Below are 12,477 nucleotides of genomic sequence, written 5' to 3' on the forward strand. Positions count from 1 at the left end.
CGGGTTGGTAGGCTATTACCGCAGATTCATCCCCGGTTTCACCAAAAAGGCAGCTCCTATGCAGGACCTCCTGATAGGCCAGTCCCGGAAGGCCAAGAACCAGAAGCCGCCCTTCAGATGGGAGAAGTTAGAAGAAGAGTCCTTCCGCCAGCTGAAGATGGCCCTCACGGGGGATGAAATCCTGGCGTACCCTGATTACAGCCAGCCCTTTATCCTCTACACCGACGCAAGTAACATCGGGCTAGGAGCCGTACTGTCCCAGATCCAGCAGGGGAAAGGACGAGTAATCGCTTACGCCAGTCGAAAACTGCGACCCACCGAAAGAAACCCTGAGAATTACAGCTCATTTAAGCTAGAGTTCCTGGCAGTGGTGTGGGCAGTCACCGAACGCTTTAAGCACTACCTCGCTTCTTCCCGGTTCACCGTGTACACGGATAACAACCCGTTGACACACCTGGACACGGCAAGACTCGGTGCCCTAGAGCAGAGATGGATGGCCCGTCTGTCCAACTACGAGTTCACAATCAAATACCGGGCAGGACGCTCCAATACCAACGCGGACGCCCTGTCCAGGATGCCAAACCTACCGGACGTAGGAGAAGATCCAGAGGGACTGGAAGAAGTCGAACTCCCCGCGTTCCACCGTCATGGGACTATCCAGTATTCCCATCGGGTAAGGAGTAAGCAAGCCGCTACGTTTAACCCCTTGCCTCACTACAACTGGGAGGAAACGCAAGACAGTGACCCTGCCGTCCGACTGGTGAAGGAGATGCTGACTCGGCCAGAGGCTCGCCTTGACCCAGACGCTCCGGAGGAAGCCAAACAACTGTGGGCTGAGAAGAGTCGACTGTTCCTTTAGAAGGGGAAGTTGTGCCGCAGAATGGTTAACTCCCGGACGCATGAACTAATCTGGCAAGTAGTGGTGCCACGAAGAGACGCAGCCATGGTGATGGAGGCATACCACGACGGGGCTGGACACTTCGGATGGAAGAAGCTGGAGTTCCTGCTGCGCGGGCGGTTCCACTGGGTAGGCATGAGGGGAACCATCGAGAGGTGGTGCAGAGACTGTGGCCCGTGCAACCTAAGAAGGAAGGACCGTGCCAGCCAGAAGACCCCCCTTCAGTCCATCGTCACCAAGCAGCCGTTGGAACTGGTAGCCTTGGATCATGTAAAACTGACCCCAAGCAGAAGTGGCTACGTCTACGCGTTAACCATTGTGGATCATTACTCCCGGTTCTTGGTTGTCGTCCCCGTTAAGGACTTAACAGCTCAAACAGCAGCTAGAGCCTTCCAGCAGCACTTCTGCCGTCCACACGGGTACCCGGACCAAGTGCTGACGGACCAGGGACCTGCCTTTGAAGCGGAGGTCTTCCAGGAATTCTGCAATCTGTATGGCTGCCGGAAGATAAGGACGACACCCTATCATCCGCAAACTAATGGACTTTGTGAGAAAATGAACCAGGTGGTAATGGATCTTCTGAAAACGTTGCCCCTGGAAGAACGCAGTCTGTAGCCTGAGAAGCTGCCCGACCTGGTGGACCTATACAACTACATCCCTGTAGGTTCCACCAACTGTACCCCGGCTTACCTAATGAGGGCAAGGCCTGGTAAGCTACCTGTTGACCTGGAGATGGGAGTCCTGACACCCGAGGACACTTCACCGGAAGCAGACTGGGACACAGAGAGGCAGCAGCAGTACCGGAAAGTACAGGAGAGCGTGGAGCGAAGTCTCTGTCTCGCTAGGGAAAGACAAGAGAAAACTTACAACCAGTATGCTCCCGCTGTTCCCCTGGTACCCGGAGAGCAGGTCTTGAAGAGGAAGAGACGGCTCCACAAGTTGGACGACCAGTGGGAGAAGGACCCGTACACCGTACTGCCCTCAAGCCACGACAACCCAAAGGTCTGTACCATCAGTAAAGACGGAGAGGAAACCACAGCCATTGTATCCCGGGATCACCTGAAGAAGTGTCCCGAACAGCTACGGAACCCAGAAGGAGAGCAAGAAGACCCTCGACCCGTAGAGGAAAGGGAAGATATGGTTAGTACTGTGCTCGGAGACTTCCCTCGGTCCTGGACTCAAGTCAATGGTGCAGTTGTGGTACCCGTCCTCACGTTCCTCCAACCAGCATCCCAAGTGCCTACGGAGCAACAGGTAGAGCTGGAAGAGCAGCCGGTCCAGGAGGCAGCAGACTCCACACAAGCAGAACAGGAGGATCAACCCTCTGCTCATAGTGAGCCTGCCGTACCCGTAGTGAGCCAAAGAGCCCGTAGACAGCTGCCCAGTTTACCCTTGACAGCTCCTACACCCTGTAGTTCAGGGCCAGACAGTCAACTCCGTAGGTCCACTAGGGCCACTAGAGGCCAGTTACCCGCACGTTGGAGGATTTGAAGTGTTTAAATTGTTTTATTTGTGGTCACCTGTCTGTTACTTGTAAATAATTATGTGTTTCTAGTTATTTTTAGGAGTCCTTGGTGGATTTACCGGGAATCCTTGTACAATTGGTTGGAGCGTAACCTAGGAATGGACTAAAGACTGTTAAGGACTCGGGGCAGGACAGACCCCTACCTGGTTACGTCTCCCTGTTTTGGTGAAATGGACACCTTGCTTTTCTTCAAAACTGCACCCGGTTGCGGACACGCCGTAACCATCTTTATGTGTTTTTCTTATTGTATTATTATTGTTTATACCTTGTTATGTTTTTCTAAAAATATGTTTAGTCCCGGAGTACTAAATTTCACTAGGGGGGAATGTGGCACCCCAGGGGTCTGGTTTCCACAGTAACAGCAATGTTATGTCTTAGAGCAGGTGGGAGGTCTCTTGGTCAGGGATCCTATGCATGCCACACCTCCTGCCCAGTCCTGGGAGGGGAAGAACTTCCCCTATATAAACCTAGGGCTGAGGCAGGGTTAGTGTGTAGAGAAGAAGTAGAGACAGAGAAGAGCAGCAGATATAGGAAAAGAACATCAGGAGCTCTGTGGGAGCAGTGCTATAAGGAGTCAGGGGCTGGCAGCTGCAGAGCTCGCCCTGACTGAGAAGCTATCACCGGACCCGGAGTCCGAGGCTGTGGGGACTAATCTTTACCCAGCAGCAGAAACCGCCCGGCAGGGGATTTCAGGTCCTCTGGCCAAGAAACCCGAAAGCACGGTCACACGCGTGGGACCAGCACCGCCGTCGTGGAGCGGACGCCACTAGAAGGCCCCGAGTCACCGGCCATACGGGTGAGCACCACACGGTACACTCAGGGACGTGGGCTACTTATACCCGCCTCTAGCAAGGTAGCCAGAAGAGTACAGTCAGTTTGGGAGGCCTACAACTCCGCCTGGCCAGGGGAGATCCCATCTGCTCAAGGACTGACCAGGCCCCGATCGCTAGCCAGTACTCCGGGAGGGTCTATCTTTATCACCAGTAAAGACCCTGAACTACACCGCATCGTCTCTGAGTGATTCCTGCTACCCCCATCATCCACGTCGGCTGCCCTGAGGCCATACCCCTCCCGTTGGGGGTGATACTATCACGCTGCACAATCCTACCACCGGCCTCAGCGGTCTGCCCTGCAGCGGCAGCTCCTTCGCTGCATTCAACGGGTGGCGTAGTCGTCCAACATCTACCGCTAATACAACGCCACTTAGTCTGACTCCCTGGGCACGGACCGGGTCACCGCCACGAGACTACAACCCTCAACAGATCCGGCTCCGGGTAAGCTCCTGCATGCGCAACGCTGTGCGACACAGGCCCAGGGGTGCGTCACTGGACTCTCTCACGCCCTCTTGCTAGGTCTACCTTGGCTCCAGAGACATGCACCCGTGCTTGACTGGCAGACCGGAGAGGTCCTTCGCTGGGGACAGGACTGCCATAAGACCTGTCTGGTTCCCGTCCATCCCGTCCGTCCTTCTCCTACCCCAGCTAATCTACCTGGACTTCCAATTCCTTATTGGTCTTATGCTGATGTCTTTAATAAAAAGGAGGCAGAGACACTTCCCCCTCATAGACCATACGACTGCCCTATCGACCTGTTACCCGGTACTACTCCTCCCCGTGGGCGTATTTATCCATTATCCGCTGCTGAGACCCGGTCGATGTCCGAATATATTGAGGAGAATCTGGCCAGGGGATTCATCCGGAAATCTACCTCCCCGGCGGGAGCAGGCTTCTTTTTCGTCAAAAAGAAGGACGGCTCTCTCCGTCCCTGTATAGACTATAGAGGCCTTAACCAGATCACGGTGAAGAATAAGTACCCCCTTCCGCTCATTCCGGAGTTATTTGATCGTCTGAGGGGGGCTAGAATCTTCACCAAACTGGACCTCCGTGGGGCGTACAACCTGGTTCGTATCCGTCAGGGGGATGAATGGAAGACGGCATTCAACACCCGGGACGGCCACTATGAATATCTGGTAATGCCCTTTGGTCTCTGTAACGCTCCTGCCGTCTTTCAAGAGTTGGTCAATGACATCTTCCGGGACCTTCTCTACTCCTGCGTAGTGGTGTACCTGGACGACATCTTGGTCTTCTCTCCGGATCTCCAGACTCACCGGAGGGACGTTCGTCAGGTCCTGCTCAGGCTCAGGCAGAATCACCTCTTCGCTAAATACGAGAAGTGCCTTTTTGAGCAGACCTCGCTTCCGTTTTTGGGCTACATTATTTCTCAGACCGGCCTACGAATGGATCCAGAGAAACTGTCTGCCATCGAGAAATGGCCTCGACCGGAGGGGTTGAAGGCTATTCAGCGGTTCCTGGGCTTCGCCAACTACTACCGCCTCTTCATACCACACTTCTCTTCCCGGACTGCCCCAATTTCCGCGCTCACCCGTAAGGGTACTAATCCCAAAGAGTGGCCGCCCGAAGCAGAGGAGGCCTTTCTTTCCTTGAAACAGGCCTTCTCTTCCGCCCCGGTGCTGCATCGCCCGGACGGCAACAAGCAGTTCTTCCTGGAAGTTGACGCCTCCTCCTCTGGAGCCGGAGCGGTACTTACTCAAAAATCATCTTCCGGGAGGATGGTAACTTGCGGCTTTTTCTCTAAACTCTTCTCCTCCTCAGAGCGCAATTATTCCATAGGAGACCGAGAGTTATTGGCCATCAAACTGGCATTGGAGGAGTGGCGTTACCTGCTCGAGGGGGCTCTTCACCCGGTAATAATTTACACTGACCACAAGAACTTGGCTTACCTCCAGCATGCCCAGAGACTTAACCCGCGCCAAGCCCGGTGGTCCTTGTTTTTTGCTCGCTTTGATTTTGTTCTTCATTTTCGCCCGGCTGACAAAAACGTCAAGGTGGACGCCTTGTCTCGATCCTTTCTGGTGTCTGATCTCGAGGAAGATCCGAAACACCTCATCGATCCCGCCAGAGTAATGCAGGTGGCTCCCGTGAGTCTAAATCGTCTCCCTCCCGGAAAGACGTTCGTATCAGTACCTGATCGGGAGAAGATCCTTCACTGGGGTCACTCGTCTAAACTGGCTGGCCATGCCGGTCAGAAAAAGACCCTCCAGCTTATTACCCGGCACTACTGGTGGCCTACCCTGCACTAGGACGTAATAGACTTTGTTTCTGCCTGTGTGTCCTGCGCCCGCAACAAGGTTCCGAGACATCTGCCAGCCGGTTGCCTCCTTCCGCTTTCTGTACCTGCTGCCCCCTGGCAGCATATAGCAATGGACTTTATAACTGACCTCCCAGTCTCTGCCGGTTGTACGGTCATTTGGGTGGTCGCTGACCGCTTCTCCAAGATGGCTCATTTCGTTCCCCTGCCAGGCCTCCCGTCTGCACCCGAGCTAGCTAAAGACTTTATTCGTCACATCTTTCGTCTTCATGGCCTGCCCCTCCACATCGTGTCGGATCGTGGGGTACAGTTCACCTCACGCTTCTGGAGAGCCACTTGTAAACTGCTAGACGTCACCCTGGACTTCTCTTCCGCTTACCACCCACAGTCCAATGGTCAAGTGGAGCGGATCAATCAGAACCTGACCAGTTACCTCCGGCACTTCGTTAATGCCCATCATTCAGACTGGGTGGATCTCCTACCATGGGCCGAGTTCCCTTATAACAATCACGAGAGCGAATCCTCCTCCAAATCCCCGTTTTTTGTAGTCTTCGGTCAGCATCCTCGGATTCCTTTTCCTGTCTCCACCTCTGTGGACAACCCGGCTGCGGAATCTCTCGTTAGCAAATTTTCCTCCATTTGGGAGAGTACCCGATCCGCACTCCTTCAGTCGTCCGAACGGATGAAAAGACACGCTGACAAAAAACGCCTGGATCCTCCACAATTTCGTCCTGGAGATAAAGTCTGGCTCTCATCTAAATATGTCCGACTCAAGATACCTTCTTACAAGTTAGGGCCTCGGTTCATCGGTCCTCTGGAGGTCATCAGTCAGATCAACCCAGTGGCCTATAAATTGAAACTCCCGGCCAACTTACGGATCCCTAACTCCTTCCATGTATCTCTCCTCAAACCTGTGGTACTTAACTCTTTTTCCAAGTCTACAGGTACGCCTCCTGCTCCGGTTTCTGCTGAGGACGAGTTTGAGGTAGAGAACATTCTTGCCACCAAAAGGGTAAGAGGAAAGACCTTTTTTCTAGTAGATTGGAAGGGGTTTGGTCCTGAGGAGAGAACGTGGGAGCCCCGGGAGAACATCCATGCCCCTCTCATCCTTGCTAAATTTCTGTCTGGCCTAAAAAAGGGGGGGCCTAAAGGGGGGGTACTGTAGCGCCGGCGTCCCTGCCCTCTGCTAGGCAGGGACGCTGTTCCCCTCACCTCTCTGCTCCGTGCCCGGCGTCCTCCTCCCGCTCTGCTGGCAGCGCGCGCTCCTTCCCGGCCACTGTGCTTAGGGCGCGCGCGCGCTCTCCCTCCCTCTTAAAGGGGCCGCGCGCGCCGTCCTAAGGAGTCCCCGGCCAATGGCCGGAGGACTTCACCATATATAAGGCACCTCCTCCAAAATGGAGGTGCCCGAGCAATGTTGTTGCACTGTTCACTACTCTGCTTCAGCCCTCAGGTCCCGTTGCCAGTTACCTGCCAGATACCTGCCAGATTCCTGCCAGCTTGCTGTCTCATTCCTGCCTGATATTCTGCTACCTGCCTGCTAGCCTGAGGTCCGACGGTCTGCCTTACTACTTCTGTCAGTCTGTCTAAGGACCAGCTTGCCCGCTCACCTGGGAGCGCACATCAACTACCTGCCTGCTTGCCTGAGGTCCGACGGTCTGCCTTCCAACTCTTGTCAGTCTGTCTATGGACCAGCTTGCCCGCTCACCTGGGAGCGCACATCTGCTACCTGTCTGCTAGCCTACCTGGAGGCTCTGCCGTCACGTGCTGTGACCACCTGCCTGTCCAGTGACTCCTGCCCGCTCACCTGGGAGCGCTCATCTGCTGCCTGTCTGCTAGCCTACCTGGAGGCTCTGCCGTCACGTGCTGTGACCACCCGCCTGTCCAGAGACTTCTGCCCGCTCACCTGGGAGCGCTCATCTGCCGCCTGTCTGTTGGTCTTCCTGGAGGCTCCGCCGTCACATGCTGTGACCACCCGTTTATCCAGAGACTCTCGCCTGCTCACCTGGGAGTTCACGTCTACCATCAGCCGCCACAGGTCGTACCAACCCTTTACCCAGAGACTGCCCCGGTCACTTGCCGTGACCATCTGCCCGTTCACCCAGAGACTGCCCCGGTCACTTGCCGTGACCATCTGCCCGTTCACCCAGAGACTGCCCCGGTCACTTGCCGTGACCATCTGCCCGTTCACCCAGAGACTGCCCCGGTCACTTGCCGTGACCATCTGCCCGTTCACCCAGAGACTGCCCCGGTCACTTGCCGTGACCATCTGACCGTTCATCCAGAGACTGCCCCGGTCACTTGCCGTGACCTCCTGCCCGTTCTTCTAGAGACTGTCCCGGTCACCTGCTGTGACTGCCTGCCTGGTCGCCACCCGCTCCCTTACAAGGACCGCCCCCTTGTATAGTAGCTCAGAGGTTCCGCCTCCCAGACCCGTTACACAGACATGCCTTACAGGCTGATCTTTGTCTCCCATCACCCCAGCGGTTTGTCCTCATTCCTAGTCGCTCAGGTTCATCATTGCTTACATAGGACACAGGTCCAACAAGTTCAACCTTATTCCGACTAAGTTTAATCTGAACTTTAGAGAAATAAAACAACACTCCCTCGAGGCCATTATAGCCGATTTTGCGTCTCAAAAAAATCTGCGTGCACTATAATGCATCACCCTGACTGCGTAAATTTCAGCAGCAATAGGCAGATTTACATGTAAATATTAATGCTTTTCTAAGCAGTGTGGATGAGATTTGGTAATATGACTTATCAGTGCTGTGATACACCGAGGATATTCCACCAACAAATTCTAGACTGGAAATCCGCAGCCCTAAAATATCCAACCTATTTTTTAATTAGTTTATTGCTCTTTCCATTGCTTCTTCTCATGGTAAGGCATTCCTATAGTATCCACCCAACCATGCTTATGCATGCCTGGATTGGCTGAGCGTGCATGTGTTTTTCAAGGGGAGAGTGCAAGAAGCTGCTGCCGGCCTCTGCTGTCAGACTGTGTAGGTAAAGGATTAGGTGTGTCTAACATGTGATGTTCCATTTTTTTTCCAACATCTACCTTAGTAGAGAGTTGGCATCATATTAGATGGGAGGCCAAAATGGCTGGGCTCGGCCCACGTTTATCTAATATGTATGGGCACCAGCGCGGTCTGCCAATATCCGTCCATGTGATCTCATATACCTACATAAATAGAGTTGTATATTCCTTAAGAAATACCGGTTCTTGCTTTTGCTGCCAGGTCTGTATATATGTGACTAATCCCTCAGTGCTTTTCTTCGCCATTACATAAATGCACAGTGGTAAGACGCTCATTAAACCCAATGATCTCATCGAATTAACGTATGATAAAATACTGTGACGGGTCCACAGTCTTTCATGTGCGCCTGGTCCGGGGGATCTGGTAGAACAAGCTCCGCTCTGTGTACAGAGTAAATCACATTTCTATTCGTTCTAAGGGACTGGATATTTGGCTTTTTGTGCTGAGCCGTGAGATTAGGACACTAGTCACAAAGGTATTTTATGTGCGCTAGGACATGGGGGGAGGTCTGCGCAATACTTTTCTAGAACCTCTTATGTATAGAGTATGTAGAGGCTAGATGTATCGTATACAGTCATGGCTAAAAGTTTTGAGAATGACACCAAAATTATATTTTCACATGATCTGCTGGCCTCTGGTTTTTATTAGTGTTTGTCTGATGTTTATATCACATACAGAAATATAATTGCAATCATATTATGAGTACCAATAGGTTATATTGACAGTTAGAATGAGTTAATGCAGCAAGTCAATATTTGCAGTGTTGCCCCTTCTTCTTCAAGACCTCTGTAATTCTCCCTGGCATGCTCTCAATCAACTTTTGTACCAAATCCTGACTGATAGCAGTCCATTCTTGCATAATCAATGCTTGCATTTTGCCAGAATTTGTTGGTTTTTGTTTGTCCACCCGTCTCTTGATGATTGACCACAAGTTCTCAATGGGATTAAGATCTGGGGAGTTTCCAGGCCATGGACCCAAAATCTCTATGTTTTGTTCCATGAGCCATTTAGTTATCACCTTTGCTTTATGGCAAGGTGCTCCATCATGCTGGAAAAGGCATTGTTGGGCGCCAAACTGCTCTTGGACGGTTGGGAGAAGTTGCTCTTGGAGGACATTCTGGTACCATTCTTTATTCATGGCTGTGTTTTTAGGCAAGACTGTGAGTGAGCCGATTCCCTTGGCTGAGAAGCAACCCCACACATGAATGGTTTCAGGATGCTTTACAGTTGGCATGAGACAAGACTGGTGGTAGCGCTCACCTCTTCTTCTCCGAATAAGCTGTTTTCCAGATGTCCCAAACAATCAAAAAGGGGATTCATCAGAGAAAATGACTTTGCCCCAGTCCTCAGCAGTCCACTCCCTGTACCTTTTGCAGAGTATCAGTCGGTCCCTGATGTTTTTTCTGGAGAGAAGTGGCTTCTTTGCTGCCCTCCTTGAAACCAGCCCTTGCTCAAAGAGTCTCCGCCTCACAGTGCGTGCAGAAGCACTCACCCCAGCCTGCTGCCATTCCTGAGCAAGCTCGGCACTGCTGGTAGTCCGATCCCGCAGCTGAAACAGTTTTAAGATACGGTCCTGGCGCTTGCTGGTCTTTCTTGGGCGCCCTGGAGCCTTTTTGACAACAATGGAAGCTCTCTCCTTGAAGTTCTTGATGATGCGATAGATTGTTGACTGAGTGCAATCTTTGTAGCTTCAATACTCTTCCCTGTTAGGCCGTTTTTGTGCAGTGCAATGATGGCTGCACGTGTTTCTTTAGAGATAACCATGGTTAACTGAAGAGAAACAATGATACCAAGAACCAGCCTCCTTTTAAAGTGTCCAGTAATGTCATTCTTACTTAATCATGACTGATTGATCGCCAGCCCTGTCCTCATCAACACCCACACCTGTGTTAATGGATCAATCACTAAAACGATGTTAGCTGCTCCTTTTAAGGCAGGACTGCAATGATGTTGAAATGTGTTTTTGGGGTTAAAGTTCATTTTATGGGCAAATATTGACTTTGCAAGTACAGTAATTGCTGTTAAGCTGATCACTCTTTGACATTCAGGAGTATATGCAAATTGCCATTACAAAAAGTGAAGCAGTAAACTTTGGAAAAATTACTATTTGTCTCATTCTCAATACTTTTGGCCATGACTGTACAGACTCAACACCTAGACTTCCCATCAACCTACCAAACCGAACATACGTCACCTTAAAATCCTATCTAGAAGCACAGGGGTCCAGGTGAAATATGGATCGGTCGCCCCCGGGTGCCACCTGTGCTCGGTCGCCCCTGGTACCACCATCACCCGGTTGCCCCCAGTCCCCGGTGCCACCCTCTCTAATGATCTGTGTAACGAGTCACTTCTGCACATAGTAAGCTGTAAAACCACATTAACAAAAACTAATTTAGAACACTTAATGCTAAAAGTTTGTACTCTGAAAGTTTCCATGAGGAAATGGATCATATGATGAGCCAAGCACCTGCTGACAAGCCAAAAAAACTGTGTACAAAGTCATTCACTGTGACCAGTAGTCTATATTTTTAGTGTACCCCCTCAGATAACCTTGGGCTTTAATTTGCCCTCGCATATTAGGCACCTGCAGACCAAAATTTGTCCACATTTCCCACCTTGATACAATGAATGCTTTCCCAGGCTGTATATTACTGGAGGTGGTGTACGCGGCCTCCTCTGTAGGTAGCGCTGGTGTAGTCTGGACGCAGCCTAGTGACTGATCCATTTCTCGCTCTTTCTCTCCAGGTTATGGATACACCACTCCGCTCACAGACTCCGGGAAGGCGTTCTGTATCTTCTATGCTCTGTTCGGGGTCCCATTCACCATGCTGATGCTCAGTGCGGTCGTCCAGCGCCTCATGTCCACATTTACCTATCAGCCCATCCTCTACTTCCAGCTTCACAGAGGCTTTGATCGTAAGAAGGTCACCAGGGTTCATTTTGTTATCTTGGCCTTGGCAGTGCTGATTCTGTTCCTGGTGGTGCCGTCCGCCATATTTAGCTCCATAGAAAGTACCTGGAGTTTCCTGGACGCCTTCTACTTTTGTTTCATCTCGCTTTGCACAATTGGGCTCGGAGACTACGTCCCCGGGGAGCAGGACAACCAGTGGCTCCGGCAGCTGTACAAAGTGTCTGTAGCTTGTAAGTATTGGGAGAAAAGGTTTTCCTTTAGGCTGCTCCAAATCAGTGTGGGGATATTGGTTTTCAAGTCCCAAATAGTAGAAGTGAAGATGCCGGCACTCACCACATCGTGAAGAAATCTTCTTTATGATCTCATAGCAAGCAATAAAAATCAGAAGGGGAGAGTACAGGCCTGTAGAGGTGTCAGTAGACCCGAAACAGCCATAGCCCACTGTTGTTTGCCCACCTAATTTTTATTGCTTGCTATGAGATAATAAAGAAGATTTTTTCACGATGTGGTGAGTGCCGACATCTTCACTTCTACTATTTGGGACCTTCTGTGATTTTTGTATAATGACAGAGCAGCACTGATTATTACAGCATCGCTATGTGCATGGATAACATCTGAGAACGTCTGTGTTCATTTATGGAAGGAAGAAGGTAGTGCCAAGCGGTTTCCTATTGGTTTTCAACATGTCCGATCCTTTGTTCCCATGGAATATCCGCTTCTGTTAGAGGTTAATGGATTACTCCCCTTGGCATAACTTCATTACTATGGGTCCCATGCAAACCTTGACCAAGGGTTTCATATCAGCCAGCGATAGACAACTTACCAATACAGACACAGCTTACCAATACAGACTGCCCGACCCCGAGTAATTACCCCCCGGCCCAGCTGGAGATGCTGATGAAACCTTGCCTTACTCCATTTACACAGGCACAGTACTGTGCAAAGAGCAAAGTAAGGAAGGAAAGTGCTGTTGGCACAGGCTACACTGCTTCTC

The 12,477-nt window shown here is 51.4% G+C and overlaps 1 protein-coding gene across 1 annotated transcript in view; it reads left to right on the plus strand.

Moving 5' to 3' along the window:
* The window catches only part of KCNK6 (potassium two pore domain channel subfamily K member 6), a 46,041-nt gene that overhangs the window by 29,341 nt on the left and 4,223 nt on the right, over window positions 1–12,477 (plus strand). The window contains exon 3 of the mRNA XM_073641455.1: window positions 11,318–11,713. Coding sequence (XP_073497556.1) covers window positions 11,318–11,713 — 396 coding nt within the window. The remainder of the gene's footprint in view (window positions 1–11,317; window positions 11,714–12,477) is intronic.

The sequence above is a fragment of the Phyllobates terribilis genome, unplaced genomic scaffold (genome assembly GCF_046119375.1).
Source record: "Phyllobates terribilis strain yellow unplaced genomic scaffold, ASM4611937v1 Scaffold_7__3_contigs__length_470593459, whole genome shotgun sequence".
Classification (NCBI taxonomy): Eukaryota; Metazoa; Chordata; class Amphibia; order Anura; family Dendrobatidae; genus Phyllobates; species Phyllobates terribilis.